This window comes from Lytechinus variegatus, chromosome 19 (genome assembly GCF_018143015.1).
Source record: "Lytechinus variegatus isolate NC3 chromosome 19, Lvar_3.0, whole genome shotgun sequence".
NCBI lineage: Eukaryota > Metazoa > Echinodermata > Echinoidea > Temnopleuroida > Toxopneustidae > Lytechinus > Lytechinus variegatus.
The window spans coordinates 7,965,885-7,980,000 of record NC_054758.1 but is presented as its reverse complement, the minus strand read 5'-3'; the positions used below and the strand labels follow the sequence as shown (position 1 = coordinate 7,980,000).

Here is a 14,116-nt window from a genome sequence, read left to right as displayed (position 1 = left end):
GTTGCCTTGTAAATTTGCTTTCTTTATTTTTCAAAATAGAATCATTTCTTTGTTCAATCTACGTCAGTTCGAAATCGTGCAAGACCACCTCTCCTGTCCTGTACTAGTACGTTATCCTGACAAGCCCGCTCGAGGTGTCTTTTGAGGGCGTCTCAGGAGTACAAAAAATGGAGGAGGGAGATTGTCAGGCACTAAAATTTAATCATCTTTTAAAACTAGTTAAAGTCATGAAATATAAAATTTTAACAACAGCTATGGTGATTGTCACTATTATGTATACCTGAACAGTGAAAAACAATTAAAGGTACATATGTAATATAATCATACAGTTGTAAACATCATTTCTCAGCAAATAGTGCTTATATACATTTTAAAGAAAATATAAATTTAATCGATTACAAACGATTTTTACCCTATGCAATAATGTACATGGATTAAAAATTATTCTACGCTCATCAACGTTCCAAAACAAAGCTAAACATTAAAGAAACGTTTCATTTCGTTACAATATATATAAATATATATGTACTTCACATTTAACTTTACTGCCAACAATACACTATACTAACGGACCGTACGATTCTGATGAAGGGCATGTGCCCGAAAGCTTGATGAAGTCTGGAACTGACCTTTCTAGAGCCCTCTCAATACTCTTGACCTAATACATGTATATAATTATGAAGGAGACCCGTACACGTATATCGCCAAGATTGATCACACTATATATATATATATATATATATATATATATATATATATATATATATGTATATGCATATGCATATATTATGCATATATATATATATATATGCATAAATGGAGTATTCGTTCTTTTTATTATTTTTAAGATATATATACACCTGTACATAGTCCCTTGGTTACAGGATAGTTATTTAAATTGTACGAGTCTTTTACTTTTCAAGGACAACTTTCTCCAATTCTGTTGCAGGCCTACTTTGTAATAGCTCTGCCCCTTTTGCTCTACGGTGGCCATACGGCTCGTCGAAAACAGCGGTTTTATTTTATTTTTTCAAACTACACCTATGTTATTTAGCTGGTGAAAATAAATGTTAAAACAGATACGAACCAATAGCATGAATAGCGCCGTCTCGAGTCCTCAACTACCTCATACCTGTCCAGTTTCCTGACCCACAATGCTAGTGTAGTCTAAAAATATATACCCTACTTGAATTATAAAATGCTTATTAACTACTCAATACATTTATACCGCAATAGTTATGTTACCAAGTAGGAAATAATTTCCTTTCAAAACATTTTAGTTTCTCTAAAAAATACAATATGGGTCAATGTATTCTCTGTAATATAGTAGATCTGAAGATCTGAAAACGTATATTTCGAGGCTAGGTTTTTATAACACCCAGTCAATGAGAGACGACACACAGTTCACTTCCCCTTTAAAACTACTGTTTTCGACTCGCCGCACGGCCATCGCGGCGCGCTGTAGAACAAATGTGACTGAGGTATTACATAGCCTTACATCTTTGTATCAAAAACACTCTTCCAGAGGCTATGACAGTAAACAAACACAATTGTAGAAAACCCTTTTAATTTCAAAATATGTTTATCCCAACTATACGTACATGTATGTTTTCTTTACATTTTAACAATTTGCAAACATGACTATATTCAAATTATTTCAGGATAATGTCGACATGAGGGATTTCAATGTCCGCCTTTTCGCAGCCTTCGCTTCCCATGATTTCAGGCTTGCCAAGATCCTCAAAACTTTCAAGAACATGAAGACCCTCTCACTTGAACTCAGCGAGGATGCCGTCGAATTCGTAAGTATATACCTGCGAAATAATAAGATTTAAAAAATAGTAAAATGAATATTTATCCTATAAATTTTGCCCACAGACCAAGCTCGGTCGATTCGCTCACTCGCTTTCGAGGTTCTTCATAATCTGTTGTACGCTTTGTCCCCCCACCCCCGGGGAGTTTTTTACACGTACGGCCAGGGTGCAGTAGAATTTTAGAATCCCAAATTATGCTGACCACTGTCACCGTGTTCCATTTTCACTGAACTATGAACATATAATTCTGCTTAATAAATGTATTAATCTAATGAATATGAATATGGGGTAATTTGTTTTCAAGCAATCTGCTTCATAATGATTGCGCTTCTTTTCCTGCAAATCGTAAATGTAATAGTAATTTAATAGAAGGTCAGCTTTTGTTTGGATCTTGGAATGATACATTTTTAAGTACATTTTTCCTCTGACTAAAGTGTCTACAATAGTAATTTAAAGAAATATGTATGGTGTTACTGCAGAGGAAAATAATAAATCATTTCAACTCAAAATCAAATGTGTTACAGGTCCGCAGGTTTGATGGAGTCATACATGTTGAAGAGGATGGTGTTGTTCGGGCTCAAGCCGTAGAATCCTGGGGTCTTGATCGTATTGATCAAAGGGACCTTCCTCTTGATGACAGCTACAACCCAACATGTAAGCCCACCCATGCTAATGAAAAGTAGACACTAGCATCCGCGTGAGAACTGTCTTGAGAAAAGCACCTTAATAAATGATTTAAGGACAGGCCTTTATGAATTTATACTGGTAAACGCGGGTTTTGTGTAAATGTCCCTCCCACAAAAATCTAAACTTCGGGACTTTTATCAACATTTCCTAGGTTTGCAAATTACATATTTCGTTTGCGTTTTTAGACCTTCGTGATTTAGGGAGGTTTTTTACTCTAATTTTTGGCGTACTTTACACTCAATTCGCGTTCCTCGCCTACCCGTGAAAACACCCCCCCCCCCCTTCCCCTTCCATTTTTTTTTCTGGCAGATCCACTCTGTCCACTCTCCAACAGTAGTGACCCTTGTAAATTTATACATTTTACCGATGGTATTTCTTACACTCTTCAAATTCCCTATCCGTTAAATCACTATGATCTCTTATTTAAAATTCGGCATCCACCATAGTCCAATTTTATATTGAATTTCAATTCTGACAAATTCTTCCCTTCCGGATATTCTTTTTTTTTTCTTTTTATCTATCATGCGAATACGGAAACTTCTTCATTTGCTGTGATCATTATAATTTTTTGAAATAATTATATTGCTGAATAATGTTGTTATTTCTGCGTTTATATTGTTCACCAAAATATTATTGATTATATAATTTTTCATGCTTTGAGTGTATTTTTGTATCAGATTTTATTTCTAATCAAGTAAAGCTGTATTTGTGCTTTCTTCATGTTCTTGTGTTTTTATATGTAAACGATTATACAATTCAGCGTATGCTACCAATGATGCTGAATGAAATACCATTATCATAATTGTTATCATAATTATTATCATTATTATTATCACGTTTATTATTATTATTTCAGGGGTGGCGGAGCGAAAGTTGAAAGGGGGCACAGGCGAAAGGGGCACCTTTTTTATAGAAAATCTTTAAACAAAGAAAATAAATATGTACAGTGGTGTAATGAGCCAAAGAATTTGAGGGGGCTATAGATATGCTGTATCACATATAAGCTATAAAAATTCTTAAATTTTTAAAACGAAAATCCAATTTTGTGTTAGGTTTGACATGATGTTCAGAAACTATCATTTTTTCCCCTTCTCTCTTTCTTTTTCCTTTTTATTTTCTTGGCCGTGAAAAAATTAGGGAGGGGGTTGGAAGAGCCCCCCCATCTGTTCGTCACTCACGTTACTCATGAATAAGGCACGAAAGATTAGTCTTAATTTTTTTCCCCTTAGTAAGCATGATAAGTAGTAACATCTGAAAATGAGAATATTATTTTCTTGTTTCAAAGTGCACTCTTTAAGACATAAAACAGGCCCTTCTCACAGGTGCATGAAAGGGTTCACAGAACACTTTCGTGAGGGGAACTTTTCTTGGGTAAAAGGGGCACTGATACGAGAAAGTGCAAATAAAGGAAGGCAAAGGGACACTTGGGTATTGCGTAAAACGGGTATGACAGGGGCACAGATCACATTCTTGAGGGGCACTTTTCTTGGGTAAAAAGGGGCACTGATATGAGAAAAGCAGCTATAAGAAGGCAAAAGGGGCACTTGCTAACGGCGTAATCCTTATCAGGTGAAAGGGGCACTCGACATGTTTGTGCATGAGGGGCACTTTTCTTGGGTAAAAGGGGGCACTCATTCGAGAATGGGCACATACAAGAAAGCAAGGGAGCACTTGCTTAAGACATAAAACGGGTCCTTCTCAGGTTTAAGGGGCACAGGACATGTTCGTGAGGGGCACTGTCAGTTGGGTAAAATGGGGACACTTGCTAACACATGAAACGGATCCTTCTAAGGTGAAAGGGACAGGGAACACGGTCATGAGGGGACATATTTTCTTAAAGATTGGCACTGATACGAGAAAAGGCATTTGGCAACATCTAGAAAGGGGCATAATACACGTTTGTGGGGGGGGGGGGTTCTGGAGAAAAAACACTTTTTCAGTGCTTTAAAAGGTTTGTAAGTGGGGGTGGCACTGTGCTCCCAGCCCCCAGGATCATCGCCCATGTATCATAATTTCATTATTATTATTTTATTATCATATATTATTGTTATTATATATTATTGTTATTATTATTATTATTATTCAATCAGCACGGGGAAGGGTGGCAATATTAAAGAGTCAGTCCGTTCGAATCAAAATATGATTCGAACAGAAGATAAACTTTATAAACGATGAAAGTTTCATCAAATCGTTTGTATAATAAGGAAGTTAAGACGTCATTCACCTGCATGTATTTCATTATATGAAATACGAAATATTTTCTATTTCTCCTCGTATTGAGGAACAAAATTTTAATTCCCGCTGGTCATGAGCAACAGACAGTGTTTTAACTTATCGTGATTAGATGACTAGTCTCCTTGCAAAAACGATAACTGAAGTATTTTATGATTCAAAATATAAAATACAATAGACATATTGAGTGAGTGACATCATCGACCGTCTCATTTGCATATAACTGTGTTTCGTAACAAAAAAATCCTGTATATGTATGTAAAAATGCCTAACTTTCCTATTTTACATTGTATTTTACCCTGGTTTGATATACACTTGTACTTAAGTCAATATTGGTGTAGACTTGCGTTTCTGTCAAGAGGAGGTAAAAGAAAAATAATTATTAAACAAATAAATTAAGTAATCGAATTGTTTATTAAATAAATACATAACAGTCCTAAAGCGATATGCAAAAATTTAGTTTGAAAACAGGCATATTATGCTCTCAGGCTATGAAAAATAACATGACAACTATTATTATTTTTCCTCCGTGAAGAAGAAAGAAAAAACACAATCCTTATACTTTTCATTTTCAGATACTGGTGAGGGTGTGAATGTGTACGTGATTGATACAGGTATTCTTCCTTCTCACGACGACTTCGAATATAATCGTGCTTCTGCTGCTTACGATGCATGCTTATTCAACAAGAATGTAAGTTCACCTCAAAGGCAAATGTATTCCGTAAACTTTTGTTGCCAATAGGGGGGGGGTGATATTTTCATCTACCAACCGGCAGCTCAGTGCTGATTTTTGTTGGTTTCGTTGAAGAGATAGTACTAACGGTTGTTTGGCTGTATCCGTACAAACAAGATAATCATATCACGTACGCCCTGATTAAATAATGCGAGCGCGACGTACGAGCTATTTTTTTTTTATTTCATGTAGTCTTTCATTAGAATTTAAAATTCATAGCAATATTTGTGATCATCAACGAAATGATTATATAAGTAAATAATTACTGTACGTGCGAAGCACGATCGATTTTTTTTTTTTACATACTGGCCCGAAGGGACTTTAAGGACCGGTGAACCTTTCTTAGCCCCTAAGCCATCGCCAATTTATATAACATTTACCACAAGCATGACAAGAGAGGTTCACTGGTCGTGAAGGGAAAAACTGAAAAGACCTGATATTTGGATCTGAAAAAGGGGGTCACTTACAGTATTATTTCAGGCACTGTGTAGGAAATATTTGGAAGATAATATAGATTACACGTAATATATGATGCGAGGTGCGAGCTGATTTCTTTGTTTTTCCATCTCCCTAGGTACGGAAATTTATTTCTTGTCTTATGAAAATAGTTACTATATCTTCCTTTTCCCCTTTCTTTGCACTGGCTCCCCCATTAAATTCCGTATACAATTCAAAGTTATACTCCTAACATTCAAATCTCTTCATGGACATGCTCCAAAATATCTCTCCGAATTGATCCAGGCATACTCTCCCAGTAGGTCCCCTCGTTCTGCAAATACAAATTTCTTAACAGTAAAAAAAGCAAATACATGTACTAAAATTGTCCTTTTCAAGCTCTGCCCCACGTCTTTGGAACACTCTTCCAGCTTCCCTCCGTTGCATCCCAAATATCACTTCATTTCGATCAAATTTAAAAACGTACCTCATGAGGAAAGCATATTCAACATCGCCCCATGTCCTTGATTTTTCTTCTTCTTCTTCTCGCTCTCTCTCTCTCTCTCTCTTAGTTTAATGATTTCTAATTTGTATATTTTTGTATGTTCTACACTGTAAATCGCTGTGATATGATTTCATGAAAAGCGCTATGTAAGTTTAAGTTATTGTTATTATTATTTCTTTAAGCGCGATCTACAATTTACTGATGAAAAGTGAAAAAATGAAACTGTAAGGATATTATAGGAATGTATTAAAAATGATATGATACCGAAAGTATTATAACGGAGAGCCCGAAATTTGTTGATCAGAAGGCCTGAAAACTCAACATTTTAGGCACTTTTGTGATTATGAATAGGATGGGTCTACATATTTTTAAGAACTACGACAACGAAAGCCTGCGCAAAGCGCGAACAGAAACTTTTGATAATCTCGAAGGGGATCTTAAGTAGTTTGTTAGAATGCATATATTTTGCCATTATAACAAAGTAAGGAAATGTCATCAGACTTCCTAAGACAAGATTAGCGATCAATCACGAAATGGATCAGTGACCAATCAATATCAATGTTACACCCGCATTTGGTTCAAAACATTGACCAAGAACCAATCAGAAGCGTTTATTCATATTTGCTATTCATCGCTAAGATTTGTGTTATCGGAGCCCCAGTCAGACTGCAGGTCCCAAGAAAGTGGCTTCTTTCATCCAAGTGATATTCATGACTTGAGTTGTTTTGCATATTTAATGAGCTTGATGCGGACCAAAACACCTCTTTTCATTCTGTCATTGCTGCTCTAATTGTGCATCGAATTTCATGAATTTGGTACCATTGTAAAGAAGAAAGAATCATTCTTTCAGGTCATGGGTTTGGATTTATTCAAAGATTTTGTAATATAGGTTAAAATTTTGATCTGAAATATGCTACAAAATAAATATTTTCACCTGACAAAAGATGCTATTTTCACACTTTATTTATGTTTGAGCCCAAATGATTTTTATATCATGATAAAGCTGAATATGTATGCTTTGAAATAATATAGGTTTTAAAATAAGAATCGGTTTAATCGGGTCAAGATCACACTTTTCATTTGCCAAGTACGTAAAGCAGTTTGAAAACAAGAATACTGCACTCTGATTGGTCAAAGAGACCACCCAGTGGCAAATTCCAACGGTTCCAGTACATGGGTTCGTGGGAAGGTCACACTTCCCATGTGGTAATCTCAAATACCCCGCGCCTGTTGTTCTGTGAACCTTATCCACTATCCAGCCAATCAGGACTCTGGATTTCATGCAAGTACAACATTTCAGAAATCTCGTCTTGTACCTTGGTGAGAAAAGTGTGATCTTGACCCGATTAAAAGGTGCCGCATATCAAGAGTGGCATTGTGAGAAAGTACAGAAGTTCAGCTTTATGGTGATATAGATATCATTGAGGCTCAAAATAAAAACTTTTGCACAATTTGCAAAAAGAAAACAGAGGAAGAAAATTCAGTTTTGAGGCACACTTTTAGGCCAGAAATTTACTTATTTAACAAAATATTGTATACAAAATAAATGACCAATATGAAAGAGTAACCTTTACTCTATCTGATGGTGCAATAATATTTCATTTAACTTGAGGTTAAAACAGGTAAATTCTTAGAGAAAGAAAATCTCACGAATCACGAGATTTTGCAAGGAGGAGGATTCAGCCACAAGATGATTTGGATGAATCTGGCCTTTTTGCTCATTAGCATAGGGACCTGCGGTCTGACTGGGCCCTAATCATGATATGCATAATGACATTCTGAAAATCAAACCTATATGTTTCTTTTATCGTGCAGGGAATAGACTGCAATGGTCACGGTACACACTGTGCAGGAACCGTTGGTGGTACCAAATACGGTGTCGCCAAGAAGGCAAACATCTACGGAATCCGCGTTCTCAATTGTATTGGATCCGGGTCAACCGCCAATATCATAGATGGTAATATCATAATCAAAATTGAAATGTGAAGTGGGCATTTTAATTTGTCCGGAGGCAAAATCTGTTGTTATCCGTGTTGATGATTTCACAAAAAATTACAATCCACAAGCTTATATACTCACATACTTAATGTGTCACTTTGTTGGGGGAACTCCAAGCTGAAATAACGTGATTATTTATAGAGTAAAATCACACAAACCAAACATTGATCAGTGCATTAAAATTGAGATATTGAGATTCGATAATTTTTTTTATTTTCATTCACAAAATACAATAAAATAGATTCAAACTAACAATCCCCATACAGTCCAAAGTAATATAATATATATCATTTACGAGGCGCCGATTTATCTATTTTCACTCTAAAAATCAAGGATTTAAAATCAATCCAGATCGGCTGTGGATAGTGACCAGCCGAATGTTGAATTTATTTCAAATCTATAGGATTAGCTTTTAAATCTCAAAATTTTACATTCAAATATTTTTTTATATTCAAACGTAAAAGGTTTAACACTAAATATAATACTCGGCTGGTCACTATTCACAGCCGATCTGGATGTATTTTTAATCCTTGATTTTGAGAGTGTTCCTACCCCGCTGAGCTCCAGCTGCTAACATTGGCGGCGGAGCAGAGAGGATTATCTTTTGTGTGTGGGGGGACACCTATTGTTGTGCCCCCCCCCACACACACACAAAAGATAATCCTCTGCTTCGCCGCCAATGGCTGCTAAAGGAATTAATCCTGCCGGGTACCATTCACCTCACTTGGGTTGAGTGCAGCACAATGTGGATAAATTTGTTGCTGAAGGATTCACGCCGTGGCTGAGATTTGAATCCAGGACAAGTCCTTCTCATTCATGGGAGACGAGATTCGTAATCAAGACGCCCCGACAGTAGAATTAATGCGAATCGTGATAATAGATACGAATAGAATGAATAACCGAAAACTTACCGGTTGATGTTTGATTTCTATTTTATTAGAAACCGGGTTTGTGGAAGAATACCCTACACGCATGCGTAAATCAATGTTCAGAGCTTTTAACCCGCATGAATTAAGCCGCAGCAAGAACAAGAAATTCTAAACTTTAACGAAAAACCTACATCTGGAAAAAAGTGAAGGGAGGTAGCGGAGGGCACATTATGCCTTCATTCCCGATTTCTAATAAAATAGAAATCAACTTCATACATCATAAGTTTTCTGTTGTCTTTCCTATTTTATCTCGAAATCTCACGTTTGAGATAGTGTGCAATATTTTGAAGAACTGCGGATTCATGCAGATACAGAAAAAAAGACTTGCAATTCATTAGTTGAAAGGAGTTAAGGATGCCGATTAAAGTACACTGTCTGCAAATCTGGAATTTCCCACTCGGGGTCTGTTGTAGAATATATGTCTCCTTCTCTTGGGGGGGGGGGGGGGGGCTTGACGAGTGGATACCAGCATGCACGACCAAAAAACACGTAAAAAGGATGTCAAGATAGTGCAGGTTACGTAAGTAACGTGATAAGGGTGTCAAAAACACCAAAATAATGAAAAAAAGTATCTATTTCGCTAGGAGAATGACGTGTTTTAGGGTCGAATTTACGGGGATGATAAAACAAAATTGAAATGTTTTATAAAGGATGTCCTTTTTGCCCCAACACTTCGTGTTTAGAGTCTGATTTGCACGAAGTGTAGAAGCTGGGGTCGTACTAAACCGAATAAGGAAAAGCGACGAGGCGAAGGACCGGTAACAATAAAACATTCCTGTACTTGTTTAGGGGTTCATTTCAGGGAATATTTGTCGAGAGTATCGTTTTGTTTCCAATACTTGTTAAGGGTAGGGTTTCACACGCCAATACTTGTTAAGGGGTGCATTTTCAGAATATGAAAATTATGTGTTTAGGGTGCTTTTCGAGACCCCATGGTCGCGCATGGTATCCACTCGTGAATTGAAGTGGCCCCGGGCTTCTTCTGCGACCAGCCTGCACGCTGTAACAATCATGTGGTCAATTCCCGGGGGGGCCACTTACATTGGCGAGTGGATACCATGCGCGACCAAAAAAACACGTAAAAAGGATGTCTTTTTCACGATAGGGCACGTTACGTATGTAACGTGATAAGGGTGTCAAAAACACAAAAATAATGAAAAAAGGGTATCTATTTCGCTAGGAAAATTACGTGTTTAGGGTCGAATATGTGGGGATGATAAAACAAAATTAAAATGTTTTATAAAGGATGTCCTTTTTGCCCCAAAACTTCGTGTTTAGAGTCCAATTTGAGCGAGGTGTAGAAGGTGGGGTCGTACTAAACCAAATAAGGTAAAGCCGACGACCGAAGGACCCGTGACAATAAAACATTCCTGTACTTGTTTAGGGGTTCATTTCAGGGAATATTTGCCAAGAGTATCGTTTTGTTTCCAATACTTGTTAAGGGTAGGGTTTCACACGCCAATACTTGTTAAGGGGTGCATTTTCAGAAAATGGAAATTACGTGTTTAGGGTGCTTTTCGAGACCCCATGGTCGCGCATGGTATCCACTCGTGAATGGAAGTGGCCCCCCCGGGGGTCAATTGGTACTCCCATACGTTTAGCTGCAGAAGCAGATGCTGCTCTAGTTGAATCGGCTGTGGACCTGTTTACATCAAGTCCAGCAGCTTTGAGAATAAGCGGTAGTCACCCTCTTGTGTGGCTTGCGATTACCTTCTGAGTCCCTCAAGGGACATGTCAATTAGTCCAAGTATTTCTTGAAATAGCGAATAATCAATATTATCTGTCCTGTCATGATTGACAAAACCTTGTCCCTCTGAAGAACTTCTGAGCCTTCATTATGTTCATTCTTCCTGAATCTTTGAATTCAACTCTGAAGCCAGTGTTCCTTGGTCTTGTCCGTTTCAAGAAATCAATCATATTTGTGGAATTTTCCGCTCTATCAATACGTAGATTGTGAAGTGTTTGCTGCCTTCGCTCTGATGTTAATGCCATTAACACGAAAGTTGCCTAGCTGGCGAAATATTGCGTAAGTAATTGAAAACAACAGTAATGTCCTAAATTTCATCATATCTGGGAGCAGGTGGTCTCACCTTTAATAAACCTGGAGATCAGAGGATGAGTTCCGATCGGATGCGATTCATTCTCCAACACAAGAAAAGATGACATTGCAGAGCGAGTTGTCCTGAAAGCGCCTTATCCAAGTTGTTAATCATAAAACAAAAGAGAAAGAAATTCCCATATTTCCTGGACATTTGCTTCAAAACAATTTCGCTTCTTGCTTGAACAAAACTCCTTCTAGTGCTTAACATAAACTAAGTTACTTCCAACCGAAGGCCTTCTTTCAAAGGAAAATCTACTCACCATCCCCTGTTTTTCTTATTTTTGATTCGTTGATCTTTTCGTGTGTTCTCGTACTGGAATAGGAAACATCTTTTTCTTGATTCCTTCCCTCTTGGCACGGTTCGAGACTATTGAAGAATTGATCCGAAGAAGCTTTATGATCTTCCAAACATTCGATAGTATACAAATAATGCACGCAAGCGCGTGCATGCAGGGCCAAATAATGAACGATGTGCGAGAAGAGCCAATGGATATACCGCACCGAGGTCCGCAGGACCGAGTGCGGTATATCCACTAGACTTGGCAAGTCGAGCACAGAGTTCATTATTTAGGTCCTCTTTGCACAATAATGCGTGCATTGTTTGTTTTATACAACCCTGTACGTTACTGAGTTGCCCCAAATGCTATATTTCATCTAAACTCTGAATAATTCTAGATAATTTCAGACCTCGCACTATCCTGCACTTGACGTCAGAGTGCAGGATAGTGCGTTTTGAATGCAATGGCGCAATTCGCTTAATATCATGTGATCCGATTTGGACCAATCAGATTACAGAACATTCTTTGGAGTTGTATAATAGTTTATAGCTGTTTGTATTAGCATGGACCTTCTAGATCCAGTGTATTAGGCCTATATATATATATACACACACAACTTTGTGTGTGGGGCTTTTGGTAGTATCCTACTCAATATATACTCTTCCAGTTGGTGATATCCGAAATCACTATATCAATTATCATTTTTACGCTGATGACATACAATTATATGTTTCTTTTGATCCGAAAACTCCTGGAGCTCTCAATAACATGAATAATGCACTGGTTAAACTCCAGAATTGTATATCAGATATAAGACAGTGGATGATAGTGAATGAATTAAAACTTAATGATAATAAAACTGATTTTTTTTTGTTGCGGCCTCTACTTATAACTTGCGCAATCTTCCAAATGTTCAACTTGATGTTGATGGTACACTCATTAGACCATCAGAAAAAATACGAAACCTTGGTGTCATATTTGATTCCCGCATGTCATTGTCGTACCATATCTCTCATATCTGTAGCACAGTCACTTTTTATTTAAGGAACATTTCTAGAATCAGAAGGTTTATTGACCAGTCTGCCTGTCACAATGCTGTTCGTTCATTGGTTCTGTCTCGTATTGATTATTGCAATGGGCTCCTTTCTACAATTCCCTCTAATCAATTAGTCCGTGTTCAACGACTACATAATTGGGCAGCACGATTAATTCTACAGGTTTCCGGAGATCATCCTTCCTAACCACTCTTTAACTCTCTTCACTCTCTTCCCTTTGAATAGAGAATTACGTTCAAATTACTCGTGATTGTCTACAAAACACTGAATAAACAGGCTCCACAGTATTTAAGTAACTGCTTGAATCTGTATAGACCAACTAGAGCTCTTAGATCGGCCAGTGATCACCTTCGCCTCACATATTCATTAACTCGTACATTAGCTGGTGACAGAACTTTTACGGTGTCGGCTTCAAAATCCTGGAACAACCTGCCACTAATAATTAGACAGTCTCCATCATTAGCAATCTTCAGAAAGTCATTAAAAACTCATCTCTTTAATATTTTGTAGTTTTTAAAATAGTACATCTTATTCATTGTAAGCGCTTTGGGCCTAATGGGGAAAAACGAAGTACAAATAATAATAATAACAAAAAAAGTAAGTCCCCTTAGATTAAATTGCCGTAACTTTTGAACGGAGCTATTTTGAGATATGATATTTCGTAGGTGGTTTTTGTCTCACCTGCATAGCAGAGTGAGACTATAGGCGCCGTTTTTTCCGACGGCAGCGACGGCGGCGGCGGCGTCAACATCAAATCTTAACCTGAGGTTAAGTTTTTGAAATGACATCATAACTTAGAAAGTATATGGACCTAGTTCATGAAACTTGGCCATAAGGTTAATCAAGTATTACTAAACATCCTATTAGAGTTTCATGTCACATGACCAAGGTCAAAGGTCATTTAGGGTCGATGAACTTATACCATGTTGGAAGAATCAACATCAAAATCTTAACCTGAGGTTAAGTTTTTGAAATGACGTCATAACTTAGAAAGTATATGGTCCTAGTTCATGAAACTTGGACATAAGGTTAATCAAGTATCACTAAACATCCTGCATGAGTTTTATGTCACATGACCAAGGTCAAAGGTCATTTAGGGTCAATGAACTTTGGCCGATTTGGGGGTATCTGTTGAATTCCCATCATAACTTTGAAAGTTTATGGATCTGATTCATGAAACTTGGACATAATAGTAATCAAGCATCACTGAACATTTTGTGCAAGTTTCAGGTCTCATGATTAAGGTCAAAGGTCATTTAGGGTCAATGAACTTTGGCCGAATCGGGGGTATCTGTTGAATTACCATCATAACTTTGAAAGTTTATTGGTCTAGTTCATTAAACTTGGAC

The 14,116-nt window shown here is 37.2% G+C and overlaps 1 protein-coding gene across 1 annotated transcript in view; it reads left to right on the top strand.

The window, feature by feature from the left end:
- The window catches only part of LOC121405979 (aqualysin-1-like), a 37,660-nt gene that overhangs the window by 13,472 nt on the left and 10,072 nt on the right, over window positions 1-14,116 (top strand). Inside the window, exons 3-6 of the mRNA XM_041596973.1 lie at window positions 1,662-1,802; window positions 2,339-2,468; window positions 5,309-5,424; window positions 8,222-8,363. Coding sequence (XP_041452907.1) covers window positions 1,662-1,802; window positions 2,339-2,468; window positions 5,309-5,424; window positions 8,222-8,363 — 529 coding nt within the window. The remainder of the gene's footprint in view (window positions 1-1,661; window positions 1,803-2,338; window positions 2,469-5,308; window positions 5,425-8,221; window positions 8,364-14,116) is intronic.